This window comes from Triturus cristatus, chromosome 4_1, assembly GCF_964204655.1.
Source record: "Triturus cristatus chromosome 4_1, aTriCri1.1, whole genome shotgun sequence".
In the NCBI taxonomy this organism is placed as follows: Eukaryota; Metazoa; Chordata; class Amphibia; order Caudata; family Salamandridae; genus Triturus; species Triturus cristatus.
This window is the reverse complement of record NC_140585.1, coordinates 1,223,413,259-1,223,441,012: the sequence shown is the minus strand read 5'-3', so window position 1 is coordinate 1,223,441,012 and position 27,754 is coordinate 1,223,413,259. Positions and strand designations below refer to the sequence as shown.

At 42.9% G+C, this 27,754-nt stretch overlaps 1 protein-coding gene across 11 annotated transcripts in view; it reads right to left on the bottom strand.

Annotated features, from left to right (window-relative positions):
* Positions 1–27,754, bottom strand: part of ARHGAP9 (Rho GTPase activating protein 9) — a 921,400-nt gene that overhangs the window by 557,030 nt on the left and 336,616 nt on the right. For 9 of the 11 annotated variants that reach the window (XM_085654614.1, XM_085654612.1, XM_085654615.1 and 6 more), the window contains one exon: positions 2,845–2,940. The exons of the other annotated variants lie outside the window; for them this stretch is intronic. In XM_085654614.1, coding sequence (XP_085510740.1) covers positions 2,845–2,940 — 96 coding nt within the window. The remainder of the gene's footprint in view (positions 1–2,844; positions 2,941–27,754) is intronic. 11 annotated transcript variants of the gene reach the window in all.

Below are 27,754 nucleotides of genomic sequence, written 5' to 3'. Positions count from 1 at the left end.
GTGAAATGGCCAGATAACTATAACACCCCTGAAACCTATGGTATTTTCTGTGAATTTCTAAGGATTTTTAAATGCTAATTTCTAACTATAACGTCTATGAATATATATATGTATATATATATATATATATATATATACACCGAAGGCCTACATACAGCCCTAACAGCTCCCCAGCCCTGCAACAGAAGTACGCAAACAGTGTCAGACCCTGCAAATCTTGTGATCAAGACCGCACGTCAGCGGCTGAAACGCGTCACGGACGTAAGGCGGATGCCTTTTGTATGTATTTATTGGTGAATGAAACCTGAATAAAAGCTAATATTGGAAATCTACTTGCGTTGAGAGGTCTGTTCCTGCTGGGTAGAAGCGGTGATTTGCTGTCTGCCAGGACTGCACTGGATATATATATACACACACATGAAAACTGGACCACTTTAGGTAAGATGAAGAGCCTCACACGGGGTCTTGGTCACATGACCATAGTTTGTTTCATGAGTCTTTTAGACGCTACAGTGCATAAACATAGACGTGCAATTGTGTATATTTTTGTGAAAAAATAAAAAAGGGCATTTCACAATTTTGTTTTGTTAACATTCACAGAAAATTTGTCTTACAAGTTAAAAAAAAATATTAATCTTAGTTGCTTTTTTAGCATTACTATTTCATGGACACCGCGGTTGCCAGTAAGAAGTTATAGTTAGCACCTAGTTTCCATAGGTAAAGTATTTTTTGTTATGCTAACAACTTTGGCTCCCGCTTCTGTGGGAGCAGAATACTGTATCTGTTTCCCTGCCCCATCACTGAGATGGGGTCCCCGGGATCAAAATCGGCCTGGGGAGGTGGGCCTTGTGACCCTCTCCCCATATAAAATGCACTGGGCCAAGGGGTATGGGATCCCCAAACCCAAAAGCAGCCCAGGGAGGGGGCCGCAGGTGTGCTGCCTTTAGGGGGTTGGCCACAGGATGTGGCCGAAGGCTAGGCCTTCTGACCAACCCCACGCTGCGCACGGTTAAATGCTGTGTATGGTGTGGGGTTGGTTGTATGCAGGGAGTTGACTGTAGGGCCTCCCCCACAGCGCACGGACGAAGGCTGTGCATGGCGGGGGATTGACTGCATGTTGGGGGGGAGGGTTGGCAACGATTAACTTATGGTAATGAAATATTACTTTACATTAATACAAAACTAGAAATTCAGTGAAAAGGAAAAGGTTACAGGGACGTTATAGTTAGGAAATAGAATTTTAAAAACCATAGATGTTCACTAAAAAAACAAAGGTTACAGAGTGGTTTTAGGTAGGTTGAGATTTTACACACACACAACCATAGAAATCCAGAAGTTATAGAGTTATCTCAAGTAAGTATAACTTGAAAAAATATGCCCCAACTCATTCGCCTATACATCATTCTCTATTCCAAACACTGATTAAAGAGATCTAGAAGCAATCGGAGTTGGGAGCTATCAAGATATTTTCTACATCAGAGATGTGGCTGGGCTTCAACTTACTCCATATTCTTCCCTCTTTAGAAGGAAGCCTCAAGACCCTTCTGAAACTATTCTAGTACCAAGGGCCTTCCAATGAAACAATTCAAGGTTGTTTCTCTGACCAGGATTCTGTAATCCCTTCAGGAGACATGCTGGCTGAAACGACTGACTTGAAAGCCCCCCTACATGCAGAATACAATTTGGCCCTCCCTTCAAGAATACCAGCTTCTTAGAGGGAGGTGTATATGTGGCTAATGGTATGGAAATGTGGGCCAGGGTCCCCTTGAGAATCATTCAACCACCATAAATAGGTCAATATCTTTCAGCCAAGACCACCTCCACTAACTTCTCTAGCATATTTTGATCAGCAATCATCATCATCATCATAATCTTTATTTGATTTTATAGATAAAATCACAAAAGACAAAACATTTCAGTTAAAAACAACATATAGAATATCAGTATCATAGTCATTCATGTTTAAAAACTCCCACCAGAAAGCGCACAAGAAAAAAGCAGGTAATAGGTGAATTCAACAGCTGTAAAAAAAGTAAGGATGGCCTAACTTGGTTAAAATTAAGCGGTGATAAAATTGGGCGTATAAAATTGTGGTGCAGGTAACTATATTTTGGGCAAAACATACATGTAATGTGTCATTAATCGCGATGTTTTCGCAGCTGCATGGGGGCAGGTCTGAGTATTTGAAACAACCCCGATTACAAGGGACCAGTCGTTGAAATAATTTTAACCTAAAATAGGTCAGCGATCGGCGTTCATGGCGAGCAATCAATATTACTGTGTTGTAAATCAAAAAATTCCAAAGCAAGAGGAAGAAGACAGAGAAAAAAAGAGATAGTTTTGGAACCTGGACCTGCATAAATAAAATTAAATACCAAAAAAAAAGAGACAGGACAAGAATTGGGGAAAGCTGTAGAAAATGGAGTTGATGAACACGATATTAACATGCATGGTAGAATGCAGGACTGAGAAGTGGCTTCCCAAGAAACACCAGCTGGTAACAGGACGAGAAACAAGAAGGGGCTTTATAATAGATGGAGGAAACAGTATGCATTCAAAAATCTGCAAGGCAGAAGACACCCAGAGGGCTAGATGAAGTACAGAAAACATGTCCTGTAGACTACAAAAGAAAGTGAAACAGGAGCCCAGAGGAAGCAACAGAGAACAAAGAGAGAAGCAGCACACAAGCAAAAAAAGAGGCAACAGAAAAGAAAATGTGGACATGAGAGAAGACACTACTGGCAACACTACAGCAGATGATAAGAAATGAGCAGAGATTGCAGTAGCTTTTTAGAGATAGCAGTCCTTAAAAGCGTAGGTGCTTTAGGAGTCCAACAAACCTACATGGATAACGTTCTTCTTGCTTGACATGTCCCGGGCCCACTCTAGGATGGCTCCTCTGAGGTCCACGCTGCTTTCCGGCTTGCTGTGAGATGGTTTCTATTGAACAGAACATTGAAAGTCCAGTGTCTTAAGTTAGAAGTTTACTGGTAGAAGGAAACTTGTGATTCTACTTCAACATCGAAGTATCAACAGACATAAGGACCTCTCCACCATAGTGTGGGATCGAAGAGCACAAATCAATAGCTACAAATTATAATTCCTGAAAATAGGCCTGTAGAAAGTAGTGTTATGTCTTTTGTAAATAGTATCAACTTCAATTATATTTTGTCACTATGAAATAGATTTGGTGTAAGTGCCCATTTTAGCCCAATCCACTGGGGGAAAAAAGAAATATGTAGCAAGGCTCTGCTCTGCAACGGGGTGTCTGGAGTCTGACTTCAGCAGCGCACCAAAAAAATGTCTTAGTAAGCTTCTACAATATCGGTCTGTCTCATCAACCAGCACAGTTCTTTCTTTCTCTAAAGTGAATCGCGCCAGGGAGAACAAAAACCAGACATAACAGAGAACTTTTGGTATGGTGGGCCACATCGTATTTTGCTGGGCAGATGCAGTCATTGCAACCACCACCTCAGTCACACAACGGTCATCCATGCATAGTCTAACTGATTCCATTAGTGTATCCTCCCTGTTCCCAGGTATTTGGCACGTTGGCCAACTTTAAGCCAAGGAGCAGAAGTCTGCTTTAGTGGAGCTTGTTGTTGAGCTTGAAGGAAAGAAATTTACTGCATTTCCGTATGATTGGTGTACAAAAGTATTAACCACTTAAGTATATTATGCACATCCAATCTGCCTGTTTCAAATGAGGGTACGTTTATTTATCTCTTTGTTTCCTTTAATGCCTGATAGCTATTTGGCAACCCTTTTTAGTATGAAAATATTGCCCTTCTGCATCTACCAGTCAAAGACAAAATATTTCAATGCAATGTGTGGAAAGTACGGCAGGGGACGTTGAAATCTAAGTTTACAAGCATACTGTACAATAGCTAACACCCATTTGTGTTTGGATATGCTCGGCCATTCTGGACGAAGCTGCATATGCTCTCATCCAGTGTCGTGCTGAGCAGTGAAAGCAGAGTCATGTAATGGTGGCTGAAGTCTTCCCAGCTGACCTGCTTTTGCACTTATTAGAAAAAGGATGCCTCTGCTGTTGCTTTTGCTGTAAGCTCTGCCAGTATGGGGTCTAAATCCAATGGTGGGAGAATCTAGTAAAGAAATATCAAGACCTTCACAGGAGAAACACTTCGCCTCTGATGTAAAGCATCCGTAAACGGGCCTATCAATCTTCCTGGATTCTACTCATATAGATGCGGTAAGCACTGTCCTATAATAAAGACAATAGTCTCTGTATCACCACCCTTCCCTTCAACATCTTCAGAAATGATGCTCTTAGGACCTTTTGCTGGATTCCCACACAAAAAGGAAAGGAACTCATTGAATGTAAGGTATTCAAATAAACCTTGTAAGCCACTGACAACAAACCACTACTCAGTATGCATAACCTGTAGTCACTTTTTTACACCAAGCACAGAAGAGAGAGGTGTTGTCCTAAACCTTTGGAGCCAGAGTGATGATGTAGAATGACTTAAATGAGACTGCAGCCCTGTGGTGTTCTCTAGGAGGCCAGTCAGCTAATCCAACTTCCAGAACAGACTCCACCACAGAGTAACATGCATCACGTGGAATGTTTAGGGGTTCTATTGATCCATAAACCTACAGCATCTCTTTCCCTGATATAAGAAATAAATAAAAATTATGAACATAGTACAAGTTAAGAGAACAACAATTTAACCCCAAATGCAAAAATGTATTCACCCAAGATCCGAAATGCCTGCAGTGGTTGACTCATTCTGAACCACAAACCTCCCAGAGCTTACCTCCTTTCTTTCCTCTGATGCTCTCACCTGACCATCACCACCACCTCTTTCTTATACCAATTCACCCTCGCCATCACTACCACCACTTCCTCGTATAAACTCACCACTTTGAAATCCACCTTCCCTTCTCGATTCCTTAATTCCACACCCAACATCATCATCCACCCACTGCACGCCTCGATATCCTCTCTTCTTTCCCGGCATACACCACCTTTCTGGTATAACACCACTCTTCTCTTGTCCTGTTTTTGTCCATTCTCCAGTTCCACCTAGTTCTCAGATACCAACTTGACCTTATATAAAGCTCTAGACTTGGAGGACCCGACACATGTCACCTCTATGAACCCCTCCCACTGCACTGCCTTTAGTCTACCTACATTTTTCACCCTCCTCTGCTAACTCCCACACCTATCCCCCCATCTTGCCCCTTCTCTCAACCACACAGGGACAATTTTGGAACCCCCCTGCCCTGCCCCCCAACAAAGTAAAGGGTGTAAGACCCATAGATTCACTAACAGTGGTACTGCAAGCCAAATCTTATCTCGTATTGATGCTTCTATCTCACTCCCACTTATTGTAGCTATTACCACAATACCTTCCTTACACCAACTCAGCATTTTGCAACTTACCTTCCATCCTCGATAATTTAATCAGCCAACATCATCATCCAACCATCCTACCCAGCTACACCTTGCCCCAATCACCTCTATCAACCTTCCTTCATTGCTAAATTGTTGTGTTCAACACCTAACATCATCATCCACCCATCCTACCCAGCTTCACTACGACCCAATCACCTCTATCAACCAACCCTCATCGCTAAATTATTATAGTAAACACCTGGTGCTATAGTGATGATGTAGGATGACTTCATTGAGACTACAACACTGTGGTATCCACCAGGAGGCCAGTCATATGGTCCAACTTCCAGGGCAAACTCCATCACAGATTAACATGAATCATATGAAATATGTATGAATTATTTTGAGCTTTTAAGCTACAACCGGAGGCAAATGGTTTTTTTTGGGGGGGGGGGGGGCAATCAAAAAATGTAATAAATGGAAAAATCTCCTCCATAAGAAATGGTGAGGCAACAGAAATGGAGACAATAGCCCAAAAAGTTGTAGCAACTAAGATGCCCATTACTGAGTCCCAGGTTGCCAGTGAAGTTCTCAACTTTTTGCTAGTAATGGATCCTTAAGTAGACTGATATTTTCTCCTTCTTCTAGGACCAGGGTTGGTGAACCTCCTCTATGTTAACCCACAAATGTGTTGCAGTCCAGCACATGGGTGCACATCAACACAAACACACACACACAAAATGTGGACATTTGGTGAAATGTTTTCAAAGACTTCTTTTTAGCACAAAAAGGTAATTTATAAAAACAAATAAATGTCAAAATCCTAGCTGAAAGGCAGTAGAGGACAGATTGTCCCTGGTAAGAAGGAGAAAAATAAAATCTATATTTCCAGAAAGTGTAACTGACATTGCTGATGCCCAAAGAAGCCAACAATACACTTTAAAAATGTGAAAACTAAGCTTAAAAGGGCACAGGAAAGCTGCTCCGCAGATGAGAGAAATAGGTTCCTGACATTGCTATGCATTCAGGACCGTGGAGTTTCGGAAACCATAAACGAGAGGTGTCAATATTCCTTTACATGAAGAGGCGGTTAGACAGGTAACCAGCTGGTCCATCCTTTTTGACCGAATACCAACTCAGAAACAAAAAAGGGACCACATGTAAACTGAGTCAAGAGTGCCAAGTTTTCACCTTGCTTATTGTAAGAAAATCCCTTCTTAGAAAAAAATATATGCCAGGATCCCGCACATAGGCAGATATGTTACCACATTAATGACCATCAAATAAGATTCCATGGTGGTGAATTTTCATACAAATACTAAGATTGTATTCATCCTCCTACAAATTTAAAAATAACTTGTTTGTCTATAATGTGTAATTCTATAGTTTTTGTCATTTCTAGTTACTGTAAAAAAACGGTGTTAACATTACTTAACTTAAAGATACTCCAATGAAAAACACTTAAGGGTTTTAACATGTGGCATGCAGGTCGCACAAGCAAAGTTGCCTAGTTTCCAAGCTCCATGCCAAATGTGCTTCTCCAGTCCAGGTTTTTTTCTTTATATTCTGGGACTTCTAGTCCTGTTTTGTAATGAACTACAAATTACTACACATCCCGGAATTCAAAGTAAAACCTAGTTTGAGGCAGCACATTATGCATGGACCTGGGAATCTTGGCAGGGCTGCACCAAATACTTAACTCATTGTATCTCAGAAACATGAACTCAGTATGCATTACAGTGGTCAGAGCAGGAGAGGATTCATCATGGGGGCCAACCAAGGTAGATGGCGATAGGCAATAGGTAAATTCATAGTTTCTTACATTTAATCATTAAAAACATTAATATCTTGAATAATGATTTCATATATTTAATTTTGAATACAGATTTAAGTAACATTCTATACTTCAAGAAAGAAACCAAAATATTGAGTCTGGTGTATCTTTCCCTAACTAAGATGGGCTCCACATAGTGAGAATCCCATCCCAAACAAGAACAAATCTAATTTAGAATGTGGTGGCCATCTCTGAACTCTGCAATAGAAAGGTACTTGCCCTGAAGAAGGAATGGTTTCTTACATGTAATCCTAGTTCTCTCTCAGGGGAATCTCCATTGAAATCATAAGCACAAAATAGTCCCGCCAACGTGCGGGAATCCCGGAGCACCTCTTTAAAACATATTCTCAAGTATAGATATTCAGCTTATTTCAGGAAGTCTATGATTAGCCCTTATCTCTCAGGGGATCTCCACTGATAATCATAAGCACTGAATAGAATAGCAAGCCCATCCATACAAAGGGTGGTGGAAGAGAAAAAGAAGATACTCAGAAACAGCTAAGCACAGAGATTCTTTAGAGAAGCTTGTACGAGTTGAGCATCTGTTCTAGCATCAGAATCTAAGCAATAGTGCCTCGCAAAAGTATGAACGGACCTCCATGTGGATGATTTACAGATTTCTACAAAAGGAATGTTCCTTATTAAAGCTGCTGTTGCTGCTTTCTCTCTGGTAGAATGGACCTTTGGTTTACCTGTGAGGGTTCTTTTTGCATTCTCATAGCATAACAGAATGCAGGAAACTATCCACCTAGATACAGACTGTTAAGACATGGCAAGACCTGTACAGAAAGGGCCATGTTTAAACACATATGTTTGGACTTAAGAATATCTTTTGTTTTATCTAGATAAAACTTTAAGACCGGTCTCACATCTAAAGTGTGGAGAGATATTTCTGCTGGAGTTGATGAATTCGGAAAGGTGGCAGGGTAATGGATTGATTAATTAGAAAATCCGAAACTACTTTAGGCAAGAATTTCAGATGAGTTCTCATAACTACCTTATTGCTATGAAATATTGTGTATGGTTCATAGGAGTATAAAGCTTGAAGTCCACAAACGCTACGTGCTGATGTGATGGCAACCAGAAAAGCAGATTTCAAAGAAAAATGCTGAAATGAGGCTTTATGAATAGGTTCGAAAGGGGCTGCCATGAGGCGTGAAAGTATGATATTCAACTTCCAAGGGGAAGGACGGCAGTTTTGGGGGAAAGACTTTCTTAATAACTTCCAAGAAGTTCTTAATAACTGGGACTTTAAAAAAGAGATTTAGGAAGGACATTTTCAGTAGGCAGTAATATCTGCCAAATGGACTTCAAAAAAAGAACATTATAAATTAGATTTGGCCAAATGAAGTAAGTTTGGAAGTAAAGCTTCTTATTGGCATGTGGTTGAATTACTTTTCTTGTTAAGAGCACCAGATACAACATCTCTTCCATTTGAAAGGATACGATTTACGTATAGATGGACGTTTAGCCTCATTTAGAATGTCCATACATTCTTGTGGTAAATTCAGATGTCCATACTTTATGAGGTCAGGAGTCATGCTGCAAAATTCAAAGAGGAAATGTTGGGATGAACCATCTGGCCTCCATGAGAAGGTCCGGTCTGCACGGCAGTCTCATGTGTGGTCATTCCGACGTGAAGCAGATCTGTGAACAACCACCATCGGAACCACTCCAGAGCTATCAATATCATTCTGACCTTAGAGTAAGACAGTTTGATGATTACTGCTGGAATCTGGGGTATCAGTAGAAAAGCATAGAGAAATTTGACAGACTGGTTGATCCATGGGGAATTCCTCAATGTGTGTATACGCAGAAGGGTCCTGAGGAGATTTAAAAGACCAGCGAGGGCAAACTCCCCAGTTACAATAACTCAGTATACACAAAACCCTCTGGTCTGGTAAAACAAGAGAACGCAAACAAGAGGCTGGCTACAGGGGGGTGTCCCTTTTAAGGACGGTTTCCGTCACACACCAGTGATGTCATGCTTCATCATTGGGAATCCTCCTCACACCATGAAGCCTAGTCATGGTGCGGGATACAACCCCCTTGCTGCGAGGGAGGAGCTTGGGGATATTTTATTGGAGGGGTTGTTACTAAAACCCAATGTGAGCTTGTGGAGTGTCATGAGAGGTGTAGTGCAATTAAGTGAATGAGTTAAAACTAACTGTAAGGTTAACCTCGCGACCTTTATTTTGGCTACCTTGTGCTAGAGTTAAAAACAAAAAGTTACGACTGAAACCATTAGATTCAGTTGTACTGGATAGTGCTCAACATGTTTCAGCCAATGACCATGCCAGTATTGTGGCTTTCTTCAGGATCTCTATGTTAGCTACTGCCATGTAAAGTGAACAAAATCCATGAAAAATGACATTGCATCGGTGTATTGAGTAGAAATACTAAACCAGTGATCTAGGAAATTCAAAGGGACGGATTCACCGGAAGGACCTGCAGTAGTCAGGCAAACTGCCCCATCTGTCCTTGGCAATTTGCCTAAGGTGCACACACAACTCCAACAGCTATCATGCACGGAGCAAGCGAGACGTGTGCCCCTGGAAAGCAAATTCTTCAATGTCCCTGGTTGCGAATAGATCTATAAGACGAAAACCCCAGGTGCAGAAGATGTCTTAAACAACAGAGTTGTTTGGTACCCACTTGTGATTTTCTTGAAGAGTCCAGCTTAGGGAGTCTGCTTGTGTATTCTGGACACATGGTAGATGGGTCATAGTGATCCTTAAGCTTCTGGCCGGCAACCAACTTCCATGTAGCTTGGGTTTCCATTGATAAGTCTCTAGACCTTGGCCCTCTTTGTTTGTTCAGATAGAATATCATTGTTGTGTTGTCCGTCTGGACAAGGAGGGATTCCGTCTTGAAGGATGGCTGAAAGGACATTAGGGCCAAATGAACAACTCTTACTTGAAGAAGGTTGATATGGTAAGTCATTGCCTGCATGGACAACGTTCCCTGTATTTGAAGGTGATCCATGTGCGCTCCCAAACCTGACAGAGAGGCATCAGTCACTATTATTTGGGAGGGAAACTCCTGATGAAAATACATCCTTTGTAGCAGATTTGTTAATTGACATCACCATTTGAGAGACTGTCTCACTTTGAGGGAAAGGGTGATCTTGTCTTCCCAGTTGCCTGTGTATTGACTGCACTGGTCCTCCTGGCACTCTTGCAGTGATCCTCATGCAGAGATGGGTGTTTGGCTTCTGGCTTCAGAAATAGGCAGGATGCCATTGAACCCAGAAGAGATAGCACTTGTCTCACCGATGGATTGAAAACTTTCATGAGAGATTGACCTTCCAAACGTACGGATAAAAGTCTCTCCACCAAAGGATACACTTTTGCCTTTATTGTGTCTATAGTTGCTCCTTGGTAATTAGACTGTACTGGTGATGAGGGTGGTTTCTGGTTATTGATGTTTAGACCTAATTGACTGTAGAGACAGTGACTTGATAATGCTGTCGAACTTGTTGAGTTGATGTCTTTATAAGCCAGTCATATAGGTACGGATAGACAAACATTTTGAGTTTCCTGAGATGTAAGGCGGCCACTGCCATGCACTTTGAGACAATTCTGGGGGCTGATTTGAGGCCAAAAGGAAGTACTTTGTACAGGTAATGGTTGTGTCCTACTACTCCAAACTGGTTATTGGGATATGAAAGTACGCAGCTTGAAGATCTATGGAACAGTTCCAGTCCCCTTGATGGATATGGACGATAAATTTGATGTTAAGTTAGCATTCAGAATTTTCTTTTCTGCATCCATTTGTTTGTGACTTTCAGATCTAGTTTGGGTCTGAATTCGTTTTTGGGATCTTTCTTTTTCACCAAAAAGTAATGGGAATAAATTCCTTTTCTTCTTTGGTGAAAGGGTACAGGCTCCACCGCATGCTTCTGCAGAAGGATGTTCATTTCTGATTGCAGCATTTCTAGATGTTGATTGGATAATTTTCGTGAAATGGTTGGTGGAGGACTGATAAATCTTAGACACTAACTATTAACCATTCTGTACAAAGTTCAGAACCCAAGCGTCTTTTCTGATAGAACTCCACTCATTTAAATATTTGGTAATATTTCCTCCTACCGGAGAGGGCAAAGGAAAAAAGGGGAAGAAGAGGCTCACTTCTTGGAACCTGTGGGAGGTTTTCCTGCTTGAACAGTTTAGTGGCCACCTCTTACTTTTGGTTGATGACTTAGTTGTTGCTGGAAAGGCCTTTGTTGCTATTGCTGGTGGTGTCCTTGAAACCAGTGAGGGGGTTGAACCCTCTGAAGATTGTAATATCGCCTGTGAGGTCTGTAAGGATGTTTTCTCTGTGTGTTAAGTTTGTCCACACCAACTGCTTTTAGGGTTTCCATTTTGGTTATCATACGAGCCATCTCGTTATCTACATGGCTCCCAAATAAAGTGGTATACCATAGAAAGGTAGATTCCAAATTCTCTGTTGAGATTCCTGCTACAGAGCTGTTAAACAAAGCCAAGAATGTCTCCTGAGAGCTAATCCATGGCAATAACCACGAGCTGCTACCAAGGAAGAATCAGCGGCAGCACTGATTACCTGATTAGAGAACATTATGCCTTCATTTATAATCTATATAAAATATTGATTACAGTCTCTTCGGAGATTATCCACAAATTGTTGCAGGAAGTCCCATAAAGACCTGTCATATTTGCAGAGGAGGGCAGATGCTCTTGCAGACTTCATTTAAGTAGCTGCAGTCCTGCATACTTTGCGTCCCACTGAGTCGAGTTGTCTACTCTCTTTGTCTGTGGAACCATGGACTAAAGATAAGTTGTGTAGACTTTCTTTGAAGCCAAGAATACCACTGTATCAGGAGAAGGATCTAACCCAAAATTAGCGGGTCTTGCTCAGGAGTTTGTATTTTTTCTGGAGTCTAGATGGAGCCGCTGTGAGACGTTGGCCTGGTATATGCTGTTCACTAGTTATAGTGGGCACCTTGTACCAGTCCAAACAACCCTTATTGATGTAAGATAAATCTTAGACACTAACTATTAACCATTCTGTACAAAGTTCAGAACCCAAGCGTCTTTTCTGATAGAACTCCACTCATTTAAATATTTGGTAATATTTCCTCCTACCGGAGAGGGCAAAGGAAAAAAGGGGAAGAAGAGGCTCACTTCTTGGAACCTGTGGGAGGTTTTCCTGCTTGAACAGTTTAGTGGCCACCTCTTACTTTTGGTTGATGACTTAGTTGTTGCTGGAAAGGCCTTTGTTGCTATTGCTGGTGGTGTCCTTGAAACCAGTGAGGGGGTTGAACCCTCTGAAGATTGTAATATCGCCTGTGAGGTCTGTAAGGATGTTTTCTCTGTTTGTTAAGTTTGTCCACACCAACTGCTTTTAGGGTTTCCATTTTGGTTATCATACGAGCCATCTCGTTATCTACATGGCTCCCAAATAAAGTGGTATACCATAGAAAGGTAGATTCCAAATTCTCTGTGTAAGACAACCTTTACTGAAAGCTATCCTAGTGGTAGCTTTGGAGAGCAGCCTTCTGGCTGAGTCTTGAAGGAGTGTAAAGCAGCTTGGCTTACCAGATTATAACCTCTTGAATAACTAAATGAAAGGAGAACCAAAACAACAGTAAATAGCACAATATACAATGGGCCCCAGGGGGAGACCAAACCATATATTTAGAAAGTGGTATAAGAACCACGACTTGACTAGACACAGTGCCTAGAGCATGTAGAATCGCTGGGACCCCAAGGAACCACCCAAGGAAGTGACACAGGAGACCCACGGGGGACGTGTGCAGTGTGAGAACACAGCTGTGAGCCCCATAAAATTCAATAGGAAAGTCGCGGTTGGAATTTTAAAGAATAAGGACACTTAGAAGAGGACTTTGAGCAAACCCCTTTAGACTTAGGGGGTTCTAGAGCCAGCACCCACAGGAGCACTGGAGAACTCGTGTTACCTCACCCAGGGAAGCCGGGTGCATAGATGTCAAATGGTGTTGGGAACCGTCGTTGATTTCAATGGCGATGTGCTGCAAAGTGCTGCTGCTGTGGAAAGGAGAAGTGTCCGGTGTGATCCAAGACTGGATCGAAGATGTGAAGAACCTGAAAGCAGAGGGGACAGAGTCTGGGTCACTTGCCAGTGACCAGGGGCACAATAGATGAATGCCCACCGATGTAGCTGTTTCAGGTGCGAAGAGGTGAAGCTTGACTCCACTGCAACGGGGACCAGGCGGCGTCGACGACGACCACAGTTCGCATGTGAGCTGTCCCACGAAGGATGTCGAGTGCTGGTGGGTCAGTTTAGTTTCCAGATTGGAGACCAACAAGCCTTGGCAACTACAACCAACGCAGTGAGAGAAAAATGGCTTCGGTGTGGACCAGCAAGGTCCATTGGACTCCCCAAGCGATGGAGAGTCAGGGCACGTCTGGAGCAACCAGGAAAGCCCGTTGAAAGTTAAAGTACACTCCTCAGGGACCCACAAGTCAACGGACAAGGGACCGCGAAGGGACCTCGAGAGGAATCACTCAATACCAGCCCACGGGTCATTCGAGGAGTGTAGGCCAGCAATCTTCAGTGGAATCACTGATCGGGGTCTGGACTACAAGTAGCCCAAAGCACAGCCTCAGGGATCGCCAAGAAGCATATGCTGCAGCAAATGGTCGTGGTGTCCAGGGGTTCGGGTTGCACGTTCCCCACGAGGGCTTTGGATCTCAGAGTTGCTGAGAGCACGGATCGGCCTCGGGGAAGCTTGGAAACCCACCTCCTGTGTTGCCAAATCGTCGGCGTCCTTCGGGAGCAGCGTTGATGCAAACCGGACAGATGCGTCGTTGGTGCCTGCCTGGCAGGGGAGTAACACCTTTACTCCAAGGGAGATTCTTCGGTCATCCAACGTCGTGTAGATAGTAGAAGTTCTTGGATTCTGTAGCAGAGTTTCGTCCAGGTAAATCTAAAGTCATGTAGTCAGGGGTTCCTACTTTATACTCAAGGAAGGGGTGGGAAAAACTCTGGGGACCCACCTATGGGAGGGTCAGGACAGAGGGGTGGCTACACCCATGTCCTTTGTCCAGTTTCTTGCCAGAACAGGGACTGGTAGCCCCTGCAACTGGTTTGAGCTGGACTATGCACAGGGACACCAAATGTGCCCCCAATGCAGACATCAAAGCACTCTTGGAGTGCACCCACCCAGCCCCAATACACTGAAGCCTGTCTGGGAGGTGGTTACACCTCCCTGTGACAGGAAACCTATTGTCCAGGCCTCCCCTGCCGGAGTTTCGTCCAGCAGCAGGAGGGCAGACTTGTGTCTGTGGCTGGCAGCATCCATTTTGTGATGCCAGGATCTGTTAAGCTGGTACCGGGTATACCGGTGTTGTCATGTTTCTCCCTCTAGTAGGGTGGAATTATACCTCCCACACCAGTTACTGGTGTGGAGGTATGATTCCAAGGTGTTTGAAACCAAACACGACATGTTTCCATGCACCCATTCCAAAGTTAGCATTTACCGCAAGGTTATAATGCACTTAAAAATATACGATTTGGCTGCATCACAAACAACCCCAGAATAAAGGTTCCGAAAGCTGCAGAGGGGCTCTGCTCATGCATGGGTACACTCTCACATGAAACCCAGCACCCTGCCTTCAGGATTGATAAGGCCTGCTATAGGGGTGACTGATAGGTTTATATGTGCAGTGATATGGAGTAGATATAGTGAACCTATATCTAAGTAAGGGGTGCATGCACCACATTACACAGGCTGCTGTAGCAGACCTGTTGTGTCATTTTAAATGGCTTCCCAGGGGTGGCACAATACATGCTGCAGCCCTTGGTAGGCCTCTAGGGTACCTATGCCCTGGGTACATAGTATACCATATACTAGGGACTTATAAGGGTACCCCAGAATCCAATCTGGAGTGTGCCTAAAGTACAGGCTATCAATTTAGAGAGAAAGCAGCTAGGCTGGGGCCCTGAATAGCAGGGTCCCAGCCAGACTAAAGTCGAAAAACAGTGAAAAATCAGCAGTGGGGGTAACCATAAGAAGCAGATCCTACTTTCCTACAGCTGCTTTGGCTGAAGCTGGTGTGAGGAAAAGCTCCATAGCTGGTTCTAATAACCCTGGAACCAGAGGCAGGAATAGTCTTGAGGATAAACGTTGATTAAGGGTTTTGAAAATGACCAACCTCGTTGATATTAGAGCAGGGCACGGAATGTTCAATTTGGTAGTTCCTCGTATAAGTACTTTTGAAAAGTATTGATCTCATCAATTAGTGAGACTCTTCCCTGAGGAGTCAGTCAAAGTTGGTGAATACCTACTGATGACAGAAGACATTGTTTAATCAGTGGCGTAACGAAAGTTTAAGGGGCCCCCCTGCAATGTACACAGAGGGGCTCCTGATCCGGATTTAATACGGAGCGCTCAAGTTTTATTACTGGGCTGAGGGGACCTCCTGCAGCTCGGGCCCCCCCCTGCACTGCGGGGGGATGCGGCAGCCTGTGTTACGCCCCTGTGTTTAATAATATGAACGTATTCAAGACTGTGACCTGGATCTGGGTTGGTATCAGTGTCTGTGTCGAGACAAGCGCCTCGACAAAACGCGCTTAGTACGGTGACGGCGACATCGTGAAGTCACTCTTGACTGTGATCTGTGGTAAGATCTATAACTCTAGACCTTGCTTGTGGAGACTTAGATCTTTGTGGAGAAACTGGTGGTCTCACTGGGGAAGGAACTACGAAAGGTGCGTAGGTGTGAGGCAGAGGTGGAGGTGAAGTACGCGGTGTAGGCTCAGAAGGAGCTGTCAGCTGCGATGGAGAAAGTTGTGGAGAGTCTAGAATAACTATTGTTGATGATGGAGAGTATGTCCTGGAGTGTTCTAAATCAGAGGTTGATGGCAATCGTCTTGCTCTCGCTTTTCTGACCCACTCAGCAGATCTGAAATGTCTAGACATCAAATGGCTTCCCAAAGTCGAGTGTCTCGTATGTCTTGACGCCACAGAATCCTTCGACGTCAATCTTCTGTGTATCCACGTCGAATGTCGCCTCCTCTTTGACGTCGCGCTCTTGTCAGCAAGCCTGTTGCCACTGTACCTCATCTCGATGTCGAAGTCCTTGATGTTAAATGGGAATTACGTAGTTTTCTTGGCCTTCTCCTCTTTTCGGATCTCCCTCCCATGAAGACTTCAGACAGTAGTGGTAGAGCCCTTGTGGAGGACTGACCATCTCTTCACTCATTTGAAGTCCCACATTCTGATAGTGCCTCTTGCTGTCTTCATCTCTCTTGTGTTCCATGAAGATTAATCTTTTCACTGTCTTCAGGGCATGCCTGGAAAACGTCTTGCAGGAATGTGACTGTCAGGAAGGCAGAGAATATAGAGATCATGAGGATCTGATTTTGCAATTTTTCTGCCACAGACAGGACATTTGGCAAACGAAGATGGCATTTTATTTGGCTGAAAAATTTATTTTCCTATCAGAAAATTACAAATACTCAAGACATCCGAAGACGTACAGTAAACTGTTGTCAAACAATCTTAAGAAGATTTCTGCGATGAAAAAAAAAATGCAGAGCTCCAAGATTTTGTAACCAGGAGCCAGCCAAAAAAATCTGCGGTAACTGCCACCTACTGGGCATGATGGGATGTTGGTGGGCTTTGAGCCCTTAAAGGCACAGCATCACTTTTCATATCTGCAGAACTGCAGCCCATAAGTCTCCATTGTCCAATTTCTTCTTCTCCATTGCCTTTAAAAAAGGTTTGGGGAAGAAATGAATAAGGAAGAATTACACATCTTCTGTTAATTCTTCCTGATTTTTAATGATATTTGGACCCTTTTTTCAATTCTAAATTAAAGCAATTGGCGATTTGCCTTCCTTATAGGCTTCAAAATGTTGCTATCAAATTATGTGCTAATCTTGGCATTCCTGAAGTAAGGAGAATATCTACATCAGTGATGTCATGAGTGATGTCACTGACCATGTCATGAGTGATGTAATATGTGACGTCATCAGCAGTGCATTGCAGGCGCGCGAGTTATAGTTAGCTTACTAACTATAACGGGGGAATTTCAATGGTTTTGTACGAGTGAAATGTCCAGCTAACTATAACATGTGTGAAACCTATGGTTTTTTCAGTGAATTTCTAAGTGAGTATATGTGAGAGTGAGAGATTGAAAGAGTTCCTGAATGAATAAGTATGTGTTTCTATAAGTGATTGTTTAAAAGACTAAGTATGTGTAAGTTTCTGTAGAAGTAAGTGTGGTGGTGTGTGTATAACTGTATATGCAAGTAAATGGATGTTTGATTCTTTATTAGCATGAGTGACTATGTGTGTGAGTAACTCTATGGATAAGTGGCGTTGTGTAACAGGATGTATAGGTGTATGAGTACATATGATGAGTGAGTATACATGTATGAGTGACTATATATGACTGTTGGTGAAGCAGTTGATGTGTATGTAGATCTTGAATTTACTGAATAGCTTGTTGTAACTGGTATTGGTATCGCCTTTTTTTATAAAAACGTTAGTCTCTATTTAAGAATGTGTGTATCAAAGGTTATATTAGGGTGAGAGGAAATCTGCCACTGTATCACAAGGATGATGTCATGAGTGATGTAATCAGTGATGTCATCTGAGATGTCATCAGTGATGTCATGAGTGATGTCACTGACCATGTCGTGAGTGATGTAATATGTGACGTCATCAAAAGTGCATTGCGGGCGCGCGAGTTATAGTTAGCTTACTAACTATAACGGGGGAATTTCAATGGTTTTGTACGAGTGAAATGTCCGGCTAACTATAACACCCCTGAAACCTATGGTTTTTTCAGTGAATTTCTAAGTTTTTTTAAATGCTAATTCCTAACTATAACATGTCTGAAACCTATGTTTTTTTCAGTGAATTTCAAAGGTTTTTTAAATGCTAATTCCTAACTATAACACCCCTGAAACCTATGGTTTTTCATTGAATTTCAAAGGTTTTTTAAATGCTAATTCCTAAATTTAACATGTCTGAAACCTTTTTTTTTGTTGGTGATTTTCGAAAATTTCTGAAATGACAATATCTTAAATGTAATAATAGCTCTATTTATTTTTTGATATTAATTTTCTACCTTTTTTTATTATTTATTTTTACATATTTTTTTAAATTATATTAAATATTTTTAATCTAATTTGTTTTTCGTTTTTTTCAAATATTGAAACTCGAATTTTTTTTTGTTTAAGAATTTTTTGCAAAAGAAATTTCTTTCCTTTTCTTTTTGGAACCGTGCCCCCAAAGTGTACCTTCCTCGATCACTGCGCGGAACCTAGCCGCCATTTTAGGACTGTTGCGTAGGATCCGCGTGGGATATGCGATGGGTACGTATTTTCATGCGCGATTATTATGCGACCGGTACGCGATAGGAATCGTGCACCCTACGCGAGAGGAATCGTGCACCCAACGCATACATACCAGGGGCTGCAAGCGGAATCGTGCAACCAACGCGATAGGAGTCGTGCACCCAACGCGTGCACACCAGGGGGCGGCGCTGAGCGCCGCGCTGTATGCGCGACTCCTAATTTTACTGTAAAAAAAAAAAATAGCACCTATTACTAATTTCCCCCGGGGCCTATATACAACGTTGGAGACCGTGGGGGGAGCCCCAATGCCCCCACGGTCTCAGCCGGCTCCTCGCGTCCTTCGGGAGCCAGCATTGTTTTTCCACTCGGGGAGCTGCTAACATGCAGCTCCCTGTGTGGAAAAGCAATATGGTTTGCATTTTGAAAGAGAGAGCAGGTTTCCTGCTCTCTCTTTCAAAATCCAAACCAAGTTTGCTATGACAGGGCGGGAGCCTCGGCTCACGCCCTTCCATAGCAAACAGCTGTGTCCCGGGGTGGGCACCCCGAGACACTGCAGGAGCCGGCCCTGGGGGTGGCAGTCCCCAGGGCCATCGACAGCTCCAGGAGGGGGGGCCACGCGGCCCCCCTCCCACAATATTAAAAGCCCTGGGGGGTTGTGGTCCCCAGGGCTTGGGTGGGCCTTTGAGCCCCCCCACCCATTTATTTTGTAGCCCCAGGGGGTGGCGGTCCCCGGGGCTGAGGGGCCCCTCTGGGACCCCCATCAAATTTTATGGTTTTTGCCCCCGGGATTTGCCCCCCCTCCCCCGGGGGCTAATTATTAAATAAGCGCGGGCTTCGTTTTTTGTTTTTTTAATGGCAGGATCCGTGCATCCAGCGCGCATTTTGCCGTTTTTTCAACAACAACAAAAAATTGGGCCCTGGGGGTCCTTGTGGGACCCCCTAAGCAGATCTAGAGGATCAGGGTATTTCTACCCTGCCCCCTTTATGCGTTTTGCACACTTCATCCACTGATTTCTTAAGCCTCGCTTCTACCGAGGCACAAAATGGCTGCCAACATTTCCTGGTTTGGAGTGTTTACAGTCAGGTGACAGTCAATTAGCATGCAGCTCGTGATCGGAAGGGTGCGCGCTGGGTGCGCATAGGGTGCGCGGATCCTCCGAGGCCATAGATATATATGTGATTTTGATTCTCTCAGCAACTACTGAACGAATTTACACCATTTAACCAAAAGGCACGAGTGTGAACCAAGGTCTACCTTTTGGATTGTAGCTGCGACTAACGGTCCCTATGGAAAATTGCATGGGGAAAACATGTTTTGGGACCCCCCTTTTTTCTCAGCGCCCGCTTGACGAATCACCTCAAGACTTTCAGGATAGGAGTGGACCGGAGCGGGTCACGAGTTTTGAAAATTTGGCGAAGATTTGTCATCCGGCGCCAAAGTTATTCTAAATAGAATGTTGCGGATTTCCTATGGATAATAGGTCCTAACTATAACTAAATCTTGCATAAATTCAAAATTTAATGCTCAGCTGTTGGACGCGTTTCGCCTGTCCCGCAGGCTTGTTCACCAACCATTAACAATAAAGTTTGCCACCATTTTAAGACACTCGCTGCGTGTCACGTGCACAAGAACTACAAATGCAGTGTATTCAACAACAGACTAGTAGTTTTACCACATAAACATGAATTCGTGTTTAACATTATTTAAACATTTTTTCTTTCATATCGTAGCTTGATTATTCGGGAGTATTTAATAACCCAAGAATTTAAACTAAATATCTGAAGAGAAACAAGCAAGTTCATGCAGGAGGACAAATTACGCGCTGTCATTTTAGTATGAACACCGTAATGATCGGTAGTGTCAATATCAAATGCTTATTGAATTCTCACTGCGTAACATTGCCGTTTTCTTTATTCTCATTATCTACAATATTTTTGTTAATCAAGACTGGTGTATTGCCCAAGTGGGCCAAAATTCCAAATTGTTGAATATGTTTGCAGATATTACAGTCTACAACAGTGCTCCCAAAAAAATAATAAAAAATAAAAAAACTTAAAAAATAATAATATAAGAAATGGTTAAAAGCGGAAGGGAAGTAGGTTGCACTTGTATATTGATCATAGGTGGGTATGCAGGTCTTCCTCAACATTAAGCCCTGTCGGGTTCTTACAATTCAATTTGATTATATAAGAAGATTCAAGTCTTCTCAATTGTTTTTCCTTATTACCCCCTCTTTTGCTGCTCTTAACCGCATCAATTACAAAGTATGACAAGCCTGCTATACTTTTGTTGTGAAAGCGTTCAAAATGACGTGCCACAGGGTACGATTTATCACCATTTTTAATTGCTCTCAAGTGTTGTAAAACACGCTTGTGCACAGGCAAGATAGTGCTGCCCACGTATCTCAGGCCACAAGGGCACTGAAGTACATAGACAGCAAAATCTGTCTTGCACGTGTAATGTCCTTTGATTTTAAATACTTTATTAGCAAAGCCTGATGTATACCTGGAGGTGTTCGTACCATGAATACAGGCTTTACATTTCGTACATTTCACAAAACCTTCTTTCTTTGTGAGCCACATAGTGGCTGCTGTCTTAGTGGGCGGAGTTTTCAAAACATTGCTCACCAGCATTTGTTTAAAACTCTTTGCTTTTCTGAATGTTATTTGTGGTTGTTTCTTAACTAGTTTGCCTAAGGTAGGTTCACTACAAATCAAGTGCCAATGTTTGGTCAGGATGCTCATTACTTTTTTATGTTGAATGTTGTAAGTAGTTATCATCCTGCACTCATTTTTGTTCTTATTATCATTCTCCAGTTTTTTCTTTGTGTTGCTTTTGTTAAAAAGAATGTCTTCCCTTGTCCTTCTCTTGGCTTTCATAATAGCCGCTCTAATGCACTCCTCAGAATACCCTCTGGCCATAAAGCGCGACTGCAGTATTGATAGTTCTTTATCACAGCTCTCTTAATTACTGCAATTGCGCATAGTTCTTAAGGCTTCACCGTAAGGGATGCTCTTAATCAAATTTTGAGGATGGAAGCTTTTGGCGTGTAGCAAAGTGTTGCCAGCCGTAGGCTTCCGGTATAGGGCAGTTTCGAGTTTATCATTTTTGATGTAGATAGACAGATCTAGAAAATTCACATTGGTTTTACTGATGGTACTGGTGAATTTGAGGTTTAAATCATTGCTTTGTATTCTGTCAATAAATGTCACCAGTGATTCCTCACTGCCTTTCCAAATGACAAACAAGTCGTCTATGAAACGACTCCAATGCATATCATTGTTTTGCCATTCTTCTGGGTACATTCTTTGGATCACCTGCTCCTCCCACCAGCCCATATGCGCCAAAGTTATTCTAAATAGAATGTTGCGGATTTCCTATGGATAATAGGTCCTAACTATAACTACCTACTGGCGACCGCCAGTAGGTAATCATATATATATATATATATATATATATATTCACTGAAAAAACCATAGGTTTCACACACGTTATAGTTAGGAATTAGCATTTAAAAAACCTTGCAAATTCACTTAAAAAACCATAGGTTTCACACATGTTATAGTTAGCTGGGCATTTCCCTCGTAAAAAATCAATGAAATTCCCCCGTTATAGTTAGTGCAGGCAACTATAACTCACGCGACCGCTGTATTTAGACACCTATTTACCCATGTCTTCTTCCATTCATCTTTAGCTATACATATATTTCATTCTTTTTTTCCAGAAAGACACATATGTCATCAGTGATGTAATATCTGACGTCATCAGCAGCGGATTGCGGTCGCAGGAGTTATAGTTGCCTGCACTAACTGCGCGAAGCGCACCGTGCGCGCTCGGTGGCCACGCGGTGCGCTTCGCGCATCGCGCGCCCACTTTACGCAGTTCGTGCAGTGCGCGCGCGGTGGGCACGGAGCACTTCGCCCCCAAGGGCCAAATACATTTTTTTTTTTTAGAAAAATCGCGGAGTGTGCGCACGCTGCGCGAACTTCGCAGAATTTTTTCCGTTTGGGTGGTGCGCGATTTTTCGAAAAAAAAAAAAATTTTTTTTTGCACTTGGGGGTCCTTCTGGGACCCCCTGACCACGGCTAGGGGGTCAGGAACTGTCCACTCTGCCCCCTTTTCACGTTCTCCACATTTGTTTTTCACCAACCTCTAAGTGCGAGAGACAAAATGGCGGCCGACACATCCTGGTTTCGACCGATTCGAATGTTTACTAAGATCTAACAACCGATCAGAATTGCGCTCACGCACGGCAAGGTGCGCGCACCCAGCGCGCACGCTGCGCGCGTACAGATATATATATTGATTTAAATGCTATTTTCTATGGAAATACTGAGCAGATTTACACCAAACCTGCAAAAGGCACTTCATGGACCTTATGGCTACCTCTCTGCCAAATTTCACGTAATTCTGTTCAGCCGTTCGGGCTGTAGCTGCGACTAAAGTCCCTATGGAAAAATCCATGGGGAAAACGTGTTTTGGGACCCCCCCTTTTTCTCGGCCCCTGCTTGACGAATCACCCCGAGACTTTCAGGGTAGGAGCGGAGCGGAGCGCCCCATTAGTTTTGAAAATTTCGCGAGGATTCCTCAAATCGGCGCCAAAGTTATTCAAAATAGAATTTTGAGATTTCCTATGGAAACTCGGTCCTAACTATAACTATCTACTGGCGACCGCCAGTAGATATATATATATATATATATATATATATATATATTACCTACTGGCGGTCGCCAGTAGGTAGTTATAGTTAGGACCACGTTTCCATAGGAAATCCGCAACATTCTATTTTGAATAACTTTGGCGCCGGTCGTCGAATCCTCGCGAATTTTTCAAAATGGGTGGGGCGCTACGCTCCGCTCCTACCCTGAAAGTCTCGGGGGGATTCGTCAAGCGGGGGCTGAGATAAAAGGGGGGTCCCAAAACGCGTTTTTCCCATGCATTTTTCCATAGGACCTTTAGACAGAGCTACAGCCCGAACGGCTGAACAGAATTTAATGAAATTTGGCAGAGAGGTAGTCCCCAGGTCAAGGAAGTGCCTTTTGTAGGTTTGGTGTAAATCTGTTCAGTAGATTCTGAGAAAATAGCATTTAAATCAATTATATATCTGTGGCAGCTTACGGTGCGCTTACGGTGCGCTTACCGTGCGCGTACGGTGGCGTGCGCGAGCTCACATCTGATTGGCTGTTAGATCTTAGTAAACATTCGAATCGGAAGAAAGGAGGAAGTGTCGGCCGCCATTTTGTCACTCGCACTGTCAGGGGGGTGAATAAAAAAGGTGGATAATGTGAAAAGGGGGCAGGCTCGACAGTTCCTGACCCCCTAGCCTTGGTCAAGGGGTCCTAGAAGGACCCTCAAGGGCAAAAATGAAATTTATTTTTTTTTCGAAAAATCGCCGAATGCGCGTAGCGTACGCGCACGGTGTAAACTGCGAAATTCGCGGAATTACGCGTACCGTGCGCGCACGGCAAAAAAAATTTGCAAAAAGGAAAGCTTAAAAAAAAATAAAAAAAATTGTGAGGTAAGGTTGGCTCTTATAAGAGCCGTTGGGTTAATACAGGGATAGAGGAAAGAAAGAATGGGAATATTATAAGCGTCTACAAACATGCTGGTCTATCTTATTGTTAATAAGGGGAAGACTGATCTCCCCATAAACAATAAGACCACCACATCTTGTACACCTCATTTCAACCCTCCCAAATCGAGGGTTAATGTCCACAGGAAAAGAAGAAGGTGATGCTCCCACCTCAGAGGAAGGGCTCAGCTGAGCTGCCGATGATGTACTCGGCTGAGCATCTGAGGTTGGGCTCTGGTGACTTACTGAAGAGTTTTCTCCAGTATGTCGAGCAAAGGTCCTGGGATGTCTATCCTGCAGGTGTCTTTTCATAGAGTGATTTCCAAAGGAATATTTCTTCCTTGGATTTCCTCTAGATAAAACACGGCCACAAAGTGTGCAAGTGACCAATTGAGCATTCACCTTTTTCTCTCCCTCTGGAAAAGTAAAATACTCCCATACAAAAGAAGTCTTTTGTTTCCTCCTTCTCTGGATCATGGTGGTGCTGCTGGCCTCACTCTCAGAAGAGCTCTGCTGTTCTGCCATTGTATCCCAATGTCAATCCAGCTCCTTCTCCTAAGGGATCTCAAGCAGTAATGAGGGGAATGGGTGTGGTGTTTGAAGTTTCTGGAACTGAAAGTAGTTTAAACCAATGAAAAGTGTTCTTTCAAGCAGTAATGAGGGGAATGGGTGTGGTGTGGGAGGTTTCTGGAACTGAAAGTAATTTCAACCAATGAAAAGTGTTCTTTGTGGATCACATGACCTACCGTGCGCGCTCCGTAAGCTCACGGTACGCGCTCGTAAACAAGTACGCATGCGCAAACGTGACGCTTACGGAGCGCTTACGGAGCGCGTACGTAAGATGCACTCGCGCATGCGCATTACACGCCCCTGCGTAACCGCGACGTTGCTTCCGCGTGTACGCGTACGTCACGCACGTATCACGTAGGCGCGCTGTACTTATGACGTGCTGAGCACGTAGCGTCAGCTTACGGTACGCGTATCCTATTACGTACGCGCACCGTACTTATGACGTACGGAGCGCGTACCGTCAGCTTACCGTACGCGCACGGAAAAAAAAGCATAAAAAAAAAAAACCTTTCCATAATGCAGGATATAGTACATATATTATTTTATACATAGGTTTACAAAAAATGTCAAAAAAAAATTTGCATTTAAAAAACCGTACAAATTCACTGAAAAAACCATGGGTTTCACACACGTTATAGTTAGGAATTAGCATTTAAAAAACCTTGCAAATTCACTGAAAAAACCATAGGTTTCACACATGTTATAGTTAGCTGGAAATTTTACTGATAAAAAACCAATGAAATTCCCCCGTTATAGTTAGTGCAGGCAACTATAACTCACGCGACCGCAATCCTCTGCTGATGGTAATACTGTATTTAGACAATTATTTGCCCATGTGTTCTTCCATTAAATTTTAGCTATACATATATTACAAATATTTTTTTTTCATAAAGACACATATGTCATCAGCAGAGGATTGCGGTCGCGTGAGTTATAGTTGCCTGCACTAACTATAACGTTTTATGTTAAGATGTTACAAGATGGCGCCCAAAATACGGCTACCTGTTGTACTAACGATGTCCTTTCACTATGTTTATTGACTACCAACACGGAAGTATATGTATTGGCATCTTTATTGAAAATCACTGTGTGAACAAGCCACCACGGTGGCGAAACGCGTCACGGTGGGTTTATGAAGAGAATAAACCCCCACTTGGATATGAACTAGAACCTGGTTTACTGTGTCAGAGGTTTTTGAGAGCACGAGTGGAATCCCGTTTTCTCGACATATATATATATATATATATATTCACTGAAAAAACCATAGGTTTCACACACGTTATAGTTAGGAGTTAGCACTTAAAAAACCTTGCAAATTCACTTAAAAAACCATAGGTTTCACACAAGTTATAGTTAGCTGTACATTTCACTCGTAAAAAACCAATGAAATTCCACGTTATAGTTAGATCAGGTAACTATAACTTGCGCGCCCACAATAAACTGCTGATGACGTCACATATTACATCACTTATGACATGGTCAGTGACATCACTCATGACATCAATGATGACATCTGAAATGACACATTGTGCATTGCGGTCGCGCAAGTTATAGTTACCTGATCTAACTATAACGTGGAATTTCATTGGTTTTTTACGAGTGAAATGTACAGCTAACTATAACTTGTGTGAAACCTATGGTTTTTTAAGTGAATTTACAAGGTTTTTTAAATGCTAATTCCTAACTATAACGTGTGTGAAACCTATGGTTTTTTCAGTGAATTTGTACGGTTTTTTAAATGCTAAGTTATGTATTTATTTTAAATTTTTGCGCGCGCAGTGCGCTTCGCGCACCGTGCGCGCGCTGTGGGCACTCGGTGCGCTTCGCGCACCGAGCGTCCACGTTGCGCATTTCGTACCGTGCACGCCTCGCCATTTTTTACAAAATATCTATTGTTTTTTTCTCCCTTGGGGGTCCTTAGATTTATATATTAAATGTGATTGTTAATTCTTTTATTTTTTTTTACCGTACGCGAACGGTAAGCTTACCGTACGCGCACTCCGTGATTTTTTTTAAAAATTATTACATTTATTTTTCATACTTTTTGGTCCTTCGTGAACCCCCTGACGAACGCTAGGGGGTCTGCAACTCTCTTCGTTGCCCCCTTTTCATGTTATCAACCTTTGTTTTTCAGTGTGAGAGACAGAAAATGGCGGCCGATACTTTCTGATTTCGACCTATTCGAATGTTTACAGTCATGTAACCACCAATCAGAATTGAGCTCGCGCACGGCACCGTACGCGTACGGTAAGCTTACCGTAAGCGCACGGAGCGCGCTTACAGATATATATATTGATTTAAATGCTATTTTCTCAGGACCTACTGAACAGATTTACACCAGACCTGCAAAAGGCACATCCCTGACCTGAGGACTACCTCTCTGCCCAATTTCAAGTAATTCTGTTCAGCCGTTCGGGCTGTAGCTCGGACTAAAGGTCCTATGGGAAAATGCATGGGGAAAACGCGTTTTGGGACCCCCCTTTTTTCTCAGCCCCCGCTTGACGAATCCCCCCCAGACTTTCAGGGTAGGAGCGGAGCGTAGCGCCCCATTAGTTTTGAAAAATTCGCGAGGATTCGTCAACCGGCGCCAAAGTTATTCCAAATAGAATGTTGCGGATTTCCTATGGAAACACGGTCCTAACTATAACTATCTACTGGCGACCGCCAGTAGATAATATATATATACATATATATATATTATATATATAATATATATATATATAGTAGATAGTAGTAGTAGTAGTAGATAGTTATAGTTAGGACCGTGTTTCCATAGGAAATCTGAAAATTCTATTTTGAATAACTTTGGCGCCGGTTGACAAATCCTCGCGAAATTTTCAAAACTAATGGGGCGCTCCGCTCAGCTCCTACCCTGAAAGTCTCGGGGTGATTCGTCAAGCGGGGGCCAAGAAAAAAGGGGGGTCCCAAAACACGTTTTCCCCATGCATTTTCCCATAGGACCTTTAGTCGAAGGTACAACCCGAACGGCTGAACAGTTTGTGGAAAAAGTGACATCAATTGCACAAAGGTGTCCTTAACAAGCATTTCCAGACCTACCCCAGTTATAGTGCCTAGGTCATTTCCACCACAGTGCACAATTATAAGGT